The sequence below is a fragment of the Tubulanus polymorphus genome, unplaced genomic scaffold (genome assembly GCF_964204645.1).
Source record: "Tubulanus polymorphus unplaced genomic scaffold, tnTubPoly1.2 scaffold_69, whole genome shotgun sequence".
In the NCBI taxonomy this organism is placed as follows: domain Eukaryota; kingdom Metazoa; phylum Nemertea; class Palaeonemertea; order Tubulaniformes; family Tubulanidae; genus Tubulanus; species Tubulanus polymorphus.
The window spans coordinates 9457-23361 of NW_027437476.1; the positions used below are offsets into that span (position 1 = coordinate 9457).

Genomic DNA, 13905 nt, shown 5'->3' on the forward strand with positions numbered 1-13905 from the left:
ACTGCTTAGTGAAATATGGCTTAATCGAGTCACGATGATAGTTCAAAAGATCGAGAGGTACATTTGAATTTTTCAATTGTTGATAACCATCAATTTAATTTTAACCATTAGAATATTGCAGTGGAACTTCTTCAATATACAGGAGGAAAAATGATGCTCATGTGCCCATAAACCCTTTGAGTAACTAGGTTACTATAGGGTATAGACATATTCATGTAAAATGTACCGCATTCTTTAAAATAGTCATTTGAACGGTTCACAAAGTAAATTGATATCTTGTCTCCAGTCATTCTTATAGAATTGTGGTCTTGGAAATATATGGTTGGGACAAACTTTTCTGAACATCTACCTCGGGGATTTTTTAAAACTTAGTGAGATTTTAAACTATGTAAATTTACATGTTCCAACCATAAATTACCAAAAGAGACTGGTAGATACGCATATTGCATATTTCGAAATGAATTCACTTGTAAACTATTCTTTGAAGAATTAAATCGCCTCCATCAAACTTAAAATATTACATCTATATTTACATACTATCAATGATACTTTTAAATTTAGTGCTTAAAACGTATCCATTTACCCAATATTATTCAAATTAATATCTAAAAAATCGTTTTGTATTCATTGTTTTTAACATTCGAGTATCATTCTTGTAAATCGCTTAGAAACGCACATATAAGGCGGTATAACAATCATTACCTGGAATTGAATAATAATGGTAATACCATTATTATTCAATTTCATTTGAAAAGCGAACTCCATAGCCGCGCAATAGAGGGTAAAAAAGTCAGAGCAGATCCAGGTGGCTAGAGGCTAACTTCAGGCATTCAATGAATTCACACAGTTATCTGTAAAGAAAATATAAGATTAGACAATAGTCCTTTCATATTAAAGCAGCTTTTTGCTAAAGCAGCATCTCACTGAAACTTCAACAAAAATAATTCAAAAATAGAAATAAAACATACCACTGGATTATCTGTTCCTGCAACTTGTTGAAGCAGGTTAGCAGGAGTTTCTGGCACTGCATCAATCAGATCCGACAACTGATATTTCTTAAAACGAGGCAGAAACCAGTATGCATCTGCCATTGAATGGTTCTCCAAAAATTTCTTGTCATGTTGTAGTCTTTTTATGGTGTCAATGTATCTTGTCCACCAGTTCACCGTATTATCGTCCAAAAAGTTTTTCCATTTGTTTAGATTAGTAAGATATTTGCTTGATAAAAAGTCATCATAACATTGAATCAAAATTTCTGGCCGACCGACAGGTATTGAATTCAATAGTCCACCTCTCAATACACGCCATGTGCCCGAACTTGACTTTCTATAAAATAAACTGCAGCCATCCTCTGTTTTGCGGAAGCAAAAATTTCTTATCTTTGAATGCCCAGATATATTTCTAATATGGGGCTCAAGCCACGCCCTTATATCAAAAAGACCATTCAAAAATTGACCACCGATTAATTTCTGCAGCATCGCGTCAAGGGTTAAAGCTTCCTCCTTTCGTAAAGTTCCTGCGATTACCGAAAACATTTGATCAACATCCTCGTGTGTGTGACCGACAGATAGAAATGATAGATTTGTCTGCAAAATAGAATCATGACAGTAGGGAGGTGAAGAAAGGCAAGGCAAAATTAATTCCATATCAATCTTTTGAATCTGGAACGAGTGATATTCATTTATGAAATAGTCATGTCTTACCTCATGGCATATTCCAAGTCGTACAAAAAGTTCCAAAAAGGCTAATAGATAGCGATTTTTGTTTTCTCGACATGTATTATCCGCTTGAAGATAAAGAATTGGCGGTAAATGACCATTCTGAAAATAAACATACATAACGCTTTATCAACACTTTTTTGAAACCTACTTATAGTAAATTAGCTAAAATAGGGGATATGTTGTTTGCTAAATTATAAATTAGGCATCCAGGGATCCTTTGAATATAGAACTAAAATGCTTGACAACTTCTGACCACATTTAATATTCAAATCCCGCTAGCTATGAAAAAGAGCTATGAAAAAGATATTGCTGACCTTGAATCTCACCATGATGATATTTCATCAACCATAACTTTGTAACTCATTATCGTTACAAAATATGCATAGGTTCCATAATCAAATCATTAAATTTTTCAATGATGGTCCTTCGTGAAACTTGCCTCAACAATGTCAAGGTACGTAGGACTAAAACATCAAAAGCGTACCATATACGTACAAGGGTAGGCAAGGAAGACACATCAAGATAATTGATTAAAGCCTATTAAGACCTTTCGTGGGAAACTTCAGAACAACAATGGCTGCTCGTTGGCCATCATGATACTGATCCGGCCAGTTTTTGGGCAGCAGATGTGTCTAGCCACATGTATAAACCAAATATCAGCAAAATCAATTGAAGCGTCATAGAACTTTTTCCATAACAACTGGATTCTTTCAAAGGATGAACAGATTGAGAAAAAGCTTAAGACTCAATACTTACCACTGACTCCTTCCACAAAGTCTTCAATAACACATTCATTACCATGTTAGAATCATGCGGATACTGTAAGACATCTAAGTAGCAATACCTGCGCTGCATAGCATGACATATGACACCAGTCACGTGTGTTTTTAACAACTCATTAGAGCTAAATTCCTGCAAATAGTGTTAACCATTAAAAGAGTATGTATTTTCGTATGGAAAGATTATTGCTTTAATCAACATCGGCTTCAAACTAACCTTAGGAACTGAACCAGTTAAATGAGGAATGTACGTTTTCTTCTGATCCATGCCATCGATGATTAATGATGTATAGCGTTGTGGGTTAGCTTTAGCTCGATTCCTCCTTACCGTATATGCCTGTCTATCCATTCTAAATAAAATCCAATTGCATACTTTAATAATCAGCTGTGTTAGGAGATATGAATATCGATGTCAATCGGTTATATCACTGAATCCCAAAAAAATCTGTATGGAGCATCAATTACTAAAATTCAAGGGAAGTGTTTATGTATATCTTATGACAGTGCCTTGCAAAAGCCTACTTTCCTTCTTAACACACAGCCACCATAAGAATGGTTTTGGTCTTGAACTGTTGGCCAATTGTGGAAAAATATCTAGTTGCCAATAATCTTAGACATAACAGAAATGCATGCCCGTATTTAGGGGGTTCAGGGTTCGCTTATTCATGAAGTTCCACTCTGATGTCAGCCTGACAAAAACTGGAGCATGACTCATTTTTGTAAGTGCTCGCTCAAATAGGAGTCGAACTTAATTCGAGGCAGTTTTTTGGAGACAGAAGTATTGAAAGTTGCTCCTTGTTGTATCTATTGTTTTAATGATTTTCTGGGGTAGCTTTACATGCCTTGGGTGGCATATTTATCACATATGAGTTAAACTTTCCTTAAAATTCAACCCCCCCCCCCCCCCAAAGACAGGGCTGGCAATGGGCCTGAAATGCATCATTTTATAAGTACATACGTTATCTGGTCATAATGAGTTTGCCTCAAGCTTTTAATACGCTCTTTCATCGCTGGATCAGTTGTTGCTTGCATCTTACGATTTAGAATGACGCAAGTTGTGCATTTTGTGAAGGCATTTCCCTTGAAAATATATAGAATTCATCAACAATTACAAATTTCCAAATGAGTGAAATGAGTTGCACTTCAATAAAAAAATTGTTTGGATATAAGTAACTTAAGTGATTTAAATAGAAAGTAAATATCTTCCTCGCATACCTTCCGGATTTTAACATTTGGGAAAGATTCTTTCCATAACTGATAGAACGAAGTCCGCTTTAGGTATGGCAGGTTATGGTGATCTCTTTGTTTGCGGTAAAATTTCCAGACGTCAACCTTCCGAGTAGCGGATGGAAGCCATGCTTCAGCTTTGTGGGGTGCATGCTCAGCATTTTCGGTCAGGTATTTTTCTAACCAAGCCGATGCTTCGATGTTGACAGCTGTTTTAGAACGTGCACCCACCCTGACACGGCTTTTACCGGAGAGAACATTGCTCAGTGTCACAGCATGAATACCGTGAGCCATCAACCAAGCCTTCTGACACACACTCACACCTTTCACTGTATAGCTTTTTGTACTGCCCAATGAATCCTTTATAAACTGGTGACGTTCTCGCCACGATCTTGACCAAACGCTTCGGCGAATTTGCAAAATATCTTCTCTCAAAAGGAAGCTGTTGCAATGGTTCTTTTTACAGCACGGCATTAAAGCACGTGCTATTTGCCTTGCTGCTATTTTTTTCAGCAGAACGTTTGGTTTGGGATTTGATGAACCTACAAATGATTGCAATACATGTATCAGATTTAGTATTCATTGGGGTAACAAACTTAAACATCATTAAACTCATTGCATCTCCTCCTGCAATCAAGTGTATGATTAGTGGAACGAAGTGTGTGCACTAAGCAATAGCTATATCCCCTTCTACTACTTACTTTAGCCTATCCCTTGACTGAAATGCTCCAGGGCACCAGATTGTATTTTTACAAGGAGCAGACTTGTAGGACCGTGTACCCCTCCCAACTTTCGCTATTAAACTACCAGTCCTCTCATTCTGGTAAGTATAATTTCATTTTTTGAACCCATAAGTAGGTGCCTGTTTGAATAGTATTATAGGGGTCAGGCCATAAATGTGATCCCCTTCCACTATGATCCCTTTCAATTTATGATAGTAACTTCTTTCTGAATCTTTCTTTATCATGATACCTCCTCCAATACCATACCTTTTTTAATACATTTTCTAGGCTCCACTGGTTTGATAACGCAATCCATAGCAACAGGGGATTCAAGCACTTCATTTCCATCAACTGTAAGGCAAAAGATTTTCACAAAATACATTTTTGATATCATTTAATAACTAGGGGTCCTGGGAAAACATGGCCACTTGGGAGTTGGCTTGAAATGCTAAAAAATTAATTAAAATTATTCTTCAAAATTTCCCCTCAAAAACTTCAAATACATGTATAAACCAAATATGAAGACAATCCATAGAGATGCGAACAGCAGACGAAATAGCCTGCCTAGGACTGGGCTAAGTGGGCTAAAAACTGGTTTTAACGTGGCGTTAAAACAAAAGACTGGTTTTCATACTTTTTATGAGTGTTATATTTTTTTCTTAATGTGGCCCGAATCAGCCACCATATGATGGGCTCTGAGGGATACAAATATATATGACAGATCAAGATAAATCATTGAGGGGTCTTCAAAATTTCCTCGATTAACCCTCGATTACAAGATAATTTGCTTTAATTCGACGAGAAAATGAAAAATGGCCCTTTCCACAAATAAAAACTATCCATAAAATCAATGGTAGTTTTTTATTTTGAAAATCCCTACGAAATAGTAGAGTATTTACAGAAGTATAGCTATTTTAGAAGTAGAATTTCCGTTTCCCTTACAAAATTCAGTGTAGGGATAGGGACCTGTGTTCTGGCAAAATTTAAGTTTTAGGTTATGAAGCCTTAAATAAATGCATCTTCTTATTCAGCTTGTGGAGAGGTTATCAGGGCGGGGATTAAACTCAAAGGACTAATGTTTTTTAAACTTAAGTCATTTTTAATGTGCGGAACTAAATAGTAAATATTGGTCCGGCCAATAAGGCCCCAAATGCCCCGGTTCCGCTGCCCATGGCTGGGTAGGACATATGTTCAAAGTGGGCTAAAAATTGATCTATAAAGGAATTCCCTGAAAATTTAATTCTATTAAGCCTATTTACCTTTGATGACACTAGTTATAGCGTTCAGGGTTGTACTCAAATCAAACTCGTTCGATTCTGAAAAAACACATGTGTTAAATGAATGATTTTGCTTTAGATGTCCATATGTTTCGTTGATTTTACAAATGCTTATTTCTTTTCGGGTAAACCTACGTTCATTTAGATCTATATCTTCATCATACAAGGAACGATTGTGTGAATTTTCTTCAACTAGCAGTGATCCCATATCTTCTAAAAATGATTTTATAACACAACATTTGCAATTTTCCTCATTACTGCAATGAACTGCAACTCATATTTAAATTTCAATTAGAACTCATTAAAAAATGAAAATTGTTTTTTATCAACATTGATCATTTGGGCCAAAAAACTAGATACCTTGTTTTTTATTACTATTTCTATTATCTTTAAGAAAAAATAAGTTTGTTATAAGACAATCACAAGCTTGCTCTCAGAAAACATGAAATACTTATTGAATATAAAACATTAAGGTAAAGGCTGACTTATGTCGACAAGCAACGCGACACCTATCGACTCGACTGAGAGCACCAGCAATCGCAGCCCAGCTTATGTCGACTGCGCTCCGATTCGCAGCAACTGATGGCTCAGATGGTCACGCGATAAACATTTAAAGAATAAATTTATATTATTTTGAATTATAGGGAAATATGTTTCTAGTTGAAAAGCTATTTCTTTAAGATCTTATCTTTCTGATTTTGTTTTGAATACAATGTGCTAGCGACATCATATAAAGATGGCCGCCCACACGGTAATTCTACCAATTTCATTTCTAGATCGCCGGTCCAGTCATCTGCCGTGCTGAAGGTTTGGTTTGCCTTTGAAATTACTTAAAGGGCAAATGCTGTCAAAATTGATCTTTCAGTGATTTCTTAACCAGAAGAAACTTAAGTATAATGACCCGAGACCTGACTTATCGAAAAAGGTTGCTCGAATTAGCCGTAAATTAGTCATTTATCCTTCACTCCGTGCGTATATTTCACATACAATACAACGCTAACTAGCAGTCAAAATTTGCACTGTACATATTCGGTCTCTGATTGGCTGGAATTCATGCGCTCAGTTCCATCGCGTCGTAAATGAGCTTATGTCGGTTGCGATCGAAAGCAACTGCCCGCCTGCCATAGGCCGGAGTAGAACATGAGCAACTAGCCGGATACGGTTTGCAACGAGTCTGTAGGCGTCGGGTTGCCGTCGCAAGCCGATTTATGTCGAACCGATAGAGCAGCAACTGGCGGCCTCTCGTAGGCCGCTATTCGGCGATAAACCCAGTTGCATCGGTAGGCATTGAGTGGCTTGTCGACACCAGCCATTCATGCAGTTCAGATTTTATCTATACTATTGAATTTTCAGGTCACTCTACAATCCTGGGCAATTTCGTTATCATTTAGCCTATAATTGTTTACATAAAAATTGAGACATGGGTAGTGATGAGAAACAAGGTATCTTTTTAGCCCTAATTAATTAACTTAAAGGGTTCATAAGATCCTATAAATTACACTTCAGTTTATCGTACCCCTACCTTCAAAGAGACCGACACCTATTTCACCTCCTTGCTGTGAAACGTTTTCAATTATTAGTGACTCCAATCCATCTGAAATTTATATTTGCAAGATTGTGATAAACAATTTTCATTCTGACTTTTCAGATATATTTCTATATTATCTTCATTTGATACTGTTTCTTGTGACAAACTTTTTGATATCAAGCCATGCAATGAGATTCCACTCCGCTCTAGATCATCAAAACCAGTTTTAACCAGGTTCACATATTCTCTGAGGGGTAATCAGATGTCACCTATGATCCGAGGTCACTGTTCTATGCAATCATTTATGAGAATTGGATAGTCGACCTCTCTCACGTCAAAATACATGATGTACTTATTTTCACAGTAACAGAATATAAATTAACTTTCATGATGCGGTCGCTTGGCTAAGGGATGATAAACTGGGGTCCGTGGACTTATGTTCACTTGGTGAAATGCTTGACAATCTGACAAATATAATATCCAATGCTGTGATGACTGACCAATTGTGTATGAAAATTGACTGATAAAACACCTGTGTGACAAAACAAAGTCCTATCCGAAGTATACCATCATGAAGTCCATCATGAATTTCAAATGACACACACCATGAATAAGCTACAGGGCATGGAAAATGTCTAAGTAGCGTCCAATTGACCTTGTCGAAAAGTGGCGTGAAAGACTTTACCTTTATGATACCACAAGCAAGGCATACGCAAACAGAACCACTAAACGCGCTGCCCTCCAGTCACATGGCGCCGCCTTGCTTTTCCCTTGGTATTCAATTAAATTCAAATTTATTTAGATAGCGCGTGAGTTGCCTTCGATGTGCGCACTGTGGATCTCAACGATCGGCAAGTCCCATGCAGTTGCTGCAACTAACTGGTTGTAACTAGAATTTTGATTTGTGCGGGGCAATCACTTGTTAGTGGTCTCCAGTCGCTTTGTCAATGTACGCTAGGCTTAATTTACCAGGTTCATGTATTGATCTCAATGTAATCGTGTTGGTTCAGCAGCGACCACTAATCAGATCGTTAAAGAGTTCTTAGAATAGCCAGAAAAAGAGTTATGGTCAGCGATTTAAATTTTTTACCCTGCTGTTTTGTTGCACAATTATTCATTGTTGTAAGATTTCCACATGAGATTTACTTTGGACATGTCCGCGAATAGCTGCAACTAACAATATGTAAAAAGTACTTCTCGGTGAACAGCAATGGCTGCCAGCCAGCTAACTAGAATCTGATGTGTCTAGGGGTAGATACACGTATAGCCAAAATATCAAGGCAAAACATTGAACAGTCTTCGTGAAAAATGAACACAATTGCTTATTGGGACTAGGCTAAAGTCCTAAGTGGGCAAAAAATGAATTAAATAAATAAGAACTTACCAGTTCTCTCCTGTGGGGCTACAGATAATTCTAAGTCCTGATCGGCGTTGATGAGTGAGACATCTATGTTCTCCGAAATCACACTGCCTTCTGCAACTACAATGCATAAAACCCCTTATTTTAAAGCATATATATGGAAATAAAAACAAACATTTATCATTCGTTTCCACTGCCACATCATCTTTTGACATCACACACGCGCGCGCTCGCGCGCGCGCACCCACGCACGCACGCACACACACACACACAATGGATGGATACATTTTCTCGGGTTAGTTCAGTGAATAGCAACAGTTATTTGTGTGTGGGCAATAAAAATATGTGTGTAATAAAACGCTTACCAGTACTCTCCTGAGGGGCTACAGATAATTCTAAGTCTTGATCAGCGTTGATGAGTGATACAATTGAGACGTCTATGTTCTCCGATATCACACTGCCTTCTGCAACTACAATGCATAAAAATCATTTTCATGTTATCCCTGTTAATAAGATAAAGGTTATTCATGCAATTGGTCATGATACATACCTTTAAGTAGGGGTGAGCTTCTTTTCTTATTCGGAGTGCTTGAAAACACATTCATTGAAGTCACATCAACTGAAAATAAAATAAATGGGGTCCATATTTTTAAGTAATTTCTTTATGTATTAGCATATAACTTGATATTGGTTGCCCCCTAGCTAAAGGATAATAAAATAAAGTTATAAAGTTATCCCGATTAGATAAAAACATTACAAAATTTTCCTCAAAATATCCTTGTTCCTACGTAATGAGGTCAAAATGGTAGCCTAGCTGATTACGTAATAACACACTGCTCCTACAACCCATCAGATATAAGGTTCTTCCCTATCATTCATACCTCACATTTCACTATTATATGCAAACCATTAAAGATCAAGTGTAGCCTATTCATCAACATTCTTATTATGATCTCATTCCATAGATATACCAGGAGAAAAAAGTTATTTTTTCGATAAATACTGAACTTCAATAAATATATGGATTTGAGAAATGAATAACAGGTACGCAAATTTTCTGAACGCGCACTGACTACTCGCGCACTGACTACTCGCTATGCATATGAAGTCGAGGGGGCTACAGTGAATACAACACAACGTGCGCTGTACACACATTGTCAGTATAAGTCTTATCAGTCTTTTTATATTTCAGTAATCCATCACTCATTACAGCTAAAATTTCTCCAGAATGATAATTATGAATTTATGTAACATAATCTATTGTTAAACACAAAAGCTATCTTGGGCTACACTTGATCTTTAAGAATCTGTAAGCCTAAGAATTCTAACCACAAAAACACTTTTTTGGATAATGCCATCGCATAGGTAAGAGTTTCTGATACCGCTAAATTTCATTGCAATACTGGGCTCTTATGTAAGTAGAACATATACACACTTAATATCAAATAAATTCATTGGGTTTTAACATGCTGATTTTGCGAAGAGGGGTTTAGTATGATCGTGCCAGATTTGGGCTGCAGATGTGACTACATAAGCTACAAGTAGGCTTATAACCAATTCCAAAAAATCCATCTTAGTGTCATCAAAACATCCCAAATTAAGTGGATTCCATGTACAGATGGACTACGGCAAAAAAGTAGATCCCCAAGTTGACTCGGGGTTCTCTGACATAGAAATCCAGAAAACTTTAAAAAAAATGCTTACCAGTACTCTCCTGAGCAGCTACAGATAATTCTAAGTCTTGATCAGCGTTGATGAGTGATACAATTGAGACGTCTATGTTCTCCGATATCACACTGCCTTCTGCAACTACAATGCATAAAAATCATTTTCATGTAATCCCTATAAATAACTCAAGGCCGTTTTTCATTATTAGTTGGGATTACGGATCCGCCGCAAAAATTTTCCGATTCTAGATGTAAACAGAAATCTTATTCTTATCCCCCCCCCCTTATACTTAAGCATATACTATACGGATATAAAAACAAATAGGCCTATTTATAACTAGTAAAAATACCCATCTTCGATGGGTTGGAAGATTATGTGCGGCTTCTTAAATGTCAGCCTAATAAATCCCGATTGACCTTTCCAATTAAATTCAAGCGATTTTTCCTCCCTCCCCTGAAATAATCCCCATTCTCAACATGCCCCTCAAGCAACATTTCCTCCCAGAAGCCTGGAGAATGTCTACCCCTTTATTCCTGGATCCTTACTATGCCTTACAATAAATATTTATTTAGAAATTTATTGTTCACCCCGTACTGAGAGTGGCTGGTTTGCAGCGGATACAAATGGTTCAGTGAAATTCGGGTCAAATTGAGTAAAACACCCCCACACAACACTGCAGTAACAGATAACACAGCACATGCGCATGTACACGCAATCTACTTCCAACTTCTGGAATCTACTGGGATTTTGGGGTCAAATTGAGTAAAACACCCCCACACAACACTGCAGTAACAGATAACACAGCACATGCGCATGTACACGCAATCTACTTCCAACTTCTGGAATCTACTGGGATTTTGGGGATTTAAATGCAGGTGAAATTAGACCCTGGATCCAAAAAAGTTGTTATCTTTACCATAAGAAACCATCCCTCTATGCACATGCCAAGTTTCATTGCCGAACAACGAAGAGATTTCGCGCAAACTGGTAACGAAAAATGACAGTCCCCTTTATAGTATAGATTATTTTCCACTGCCACATCATCTTTTGACATCACACACACACAATGGATGGATAAATTTTCTCGGTTCGTTCAGTGAATAGCATCACTTGCAAAATGATTACGTCAGTTATTTGTGTGTGGGCAATAAAACCTTGTGTAATAAAATGCTTACCAGTACTCTCCTGTGAGGCTACAGATAATTCTAAGTCCTGATCGGCGTTGATGAGTGAGACATCTATGTTCTCCGAAATCACACTGCCTTCTTCAACTACAATGCATAAAACGCCTTATTTTAAAGCACATGAAAATAAAAACAAACATTTATCATTCTTTTCCACTGCCACATCATCCTTTGACATCACACACATAATGGATGGATACATTTTCTCTGGTTCGTTCAGTGAATAGCATCACTTGTACAAATGGCGACGTCAGTTATGTGTGTGTGGGCAATAAATAGGCAATATTCGGGTATTATTATCTCAAAACGACCTCCATGATAGTTTTATTATTTTTCAAATCCCGCTCCCTGATCACTTATTTAGTAATGAATTCAATGCTTTGAGAGAAAAAGAATGTTTGCTTTTTAATTCTTTTCTTGCCTCTGCAATTCTTTCAAGTGCATCAAATCCGTGATCCAACTTATAAAAAACACCCCATTGGAGTCACATCAACAACTGAAGAGAAGTTGAGAAGTTCTTGATTTCTCAAATTTTGGCCCCAAAAAAATAAACTTAGGTGTCAAAATATTTGTTCACCACACACAACCATAATTCACACAATTCCTTCTGAGCACAAATGCAGCAGTTTCTTTACCCAGAGATGAATAAACAAGAAACTTCAGTCACAAGCAATCCCAAAAGGAAATTGCCAAAAAGATAAAAATGACATCAGTTGTCAAGCATTCATGCATATCATGGAGATCCTAAACCGCCTGATACCAGAAATTTCTTTTTTTAAATTCCATCTTATATAGCCCAATGAACTATCTCAGAGTACGAAAATGTACACTCAAATTTAATTTATAATGCATGTTGATTAACTAGTTTTCTCGAGAGAAATAAAGCATCTATTTCTCTCAACTTCAGATTCAAGTTGTGTTGAGGAAAATCTAGCAATATTTATTGTTCAAAGACATGACTCAACTTCAAAATAGCTTGGCATCCTCGTTTCCAGTTGCTCAATTAGGCCTACTCAATGAAAAATTGTGTAGGCCTTGTGAACCTAGCACAACATTTGGTGCCAAAAAATCTTACCTACCTATCAGACTTATGCTAGTGTCAGTACAATCAGTTGATTCACCACCTGAAAGTACATATCGAAGGGAACTCATTATGAATTCTAATTTTCTAAAAGGGATAAAAATGTTTTAGATATGACCAGAGAAAACCGGTGTACACCCCACTTTGCTATCAATTGCTATAAAAAAAATTAATAATTAGGGATAAAATTTGGTAAATTACTGATATTCTAGGCAGATTCTAAATAATATGATTTATGGCAGGAATCTGAACAAAAAGTTCAATTAGAATAAAGATAGAGTTTGGCGTGTCTGTTGCTGTTAACTTAAAAAGGGGTCGTCTCATTGCTCCGAAAGACCCATTACTCCGAAAATCCATTAGATAAAATGTAGTTAAAGCTGGTCCCATTACTCTGAAGTCGCAATACTCCGAGGTCCCAATACTCCAAACAATTTATTTGTGAGGATCAATAAAGCAGGACTGAACTTAAGATTTCATTAGGAAAGCTAGGCCTGATAGCACAAATTATGAAAAATGTTTAATTCAAGGCGCCGAAATAACATCCTTGAAAACGTTCTATTGATTTTTACAATAACATAATGCCGGGGTAGATAGTGATATAGGGTACGGCGACTTTACGATCAATTCCCCGTTTTTGAAATTCCGTGGCCAGGCGAGTTGTTTCAAAGCGAGTTGTTTAAAAGGCAACCAAAAGGCTCCCAATCTGAACCCTTCAAATAATGTTCATCAATGTCGTGATTGTGTCTCTTTTACCCCTTTCAATATAGGCCTAGTTACAAATGGATTAAAAATTAATATATAGGTCAACTGCCAGTGCTTTCAGGTTTCAATGCAGACTTTTTAGCAATCCTTCAATGGGGCCTACAGTGAAGAATTTATTAGAAATTAATGTTTTAGGTCAACTGCCAGTCCTCTCTGGCCCTAAAAAGACTTATATCAGGTATGTACCTCCAAAACTGACTGAGGTAGCCCACCTGGTATGCTCTCAAGTCAGGGCGAAATAGACATTAGACATTGTACTATCTGCATGAGGCCAAGGCCTAATTACCAATTAGGCCTTATTTGGCCTAATTACCAAATCACAAAATTTTTGATAAAAGGTATAGTTCCATCATAGCTTGGTCATTTTGATTACTTAAAAAGGCACTTTTTTGCTAAAAAAATTACACTAAACATGTATTTATTTAAAAAGGATATCATTGACACTGATGCCTTTTTTCTTAAATGCCTTTTTTCAAATTCTGACATGGTCAGAAATAACAGCTAGATCCACCCTGATCCTCACTTGCCAGGGTTTGATTGCTTCCCGCCGCACAGCTCACACCAACACAAACCCTCTAGGCACCCACCAGTCTATG

The 13905-nt window shown here is 37.0% G+C and overlaps 1 protein-coding gene and 1 long non-coding RNA gene across 2 annotated transcripts; both read right to left on the reverse strand.

Annotated features, from left to right (window-relative positions):
• Positions 1 to 1203: 1203 nt before the first annotated feature.
• LOC141914665 (uncharacterized) lies at positions 1204 to 3745 on the reverse strand. Its single transcript, XM_074805920.1, has 7 exons — positions 3716 to 3745; positions 3459 to 3580; positions 2718 to 2850; positions 2478 to 2633; positions 1704 to 1820; positions 1302 to 1586; positions 1204 to 1218 (listed from the first exon to the last, which is right to left on the reverse strand). Exons 2-7 carry the CDS (start codon positions 3530 to 3532, stop codon positions 1204 to 1206), a joined length of 780 nt encoding a protein of 259 aa, XP_074662021.1. The 5' UTR covers positions 3533 to 3580; positions 3716 to 3745.
• Positions 3746 to 8986: 5241 nt separating this feature from the next.
• LOC141914661 (uncharacterized) lies at positions 8987 to 11482 on the reverse strand. The gene is made up of 4 exons (XR_012620871.1): positions 11458 to 11482; positions 10319 to 10423; positions 9165 to 9233; positions 8987 to 9084 (listed from the first exon to the last, which is right to left on the reverse strand). It is a non-coding gene; the product is annotated as an uncharacterized LOC141914661 (long non-coding RNA).
• Positions 11483 to 13905: the final 2423 nt, after the last annotated feature.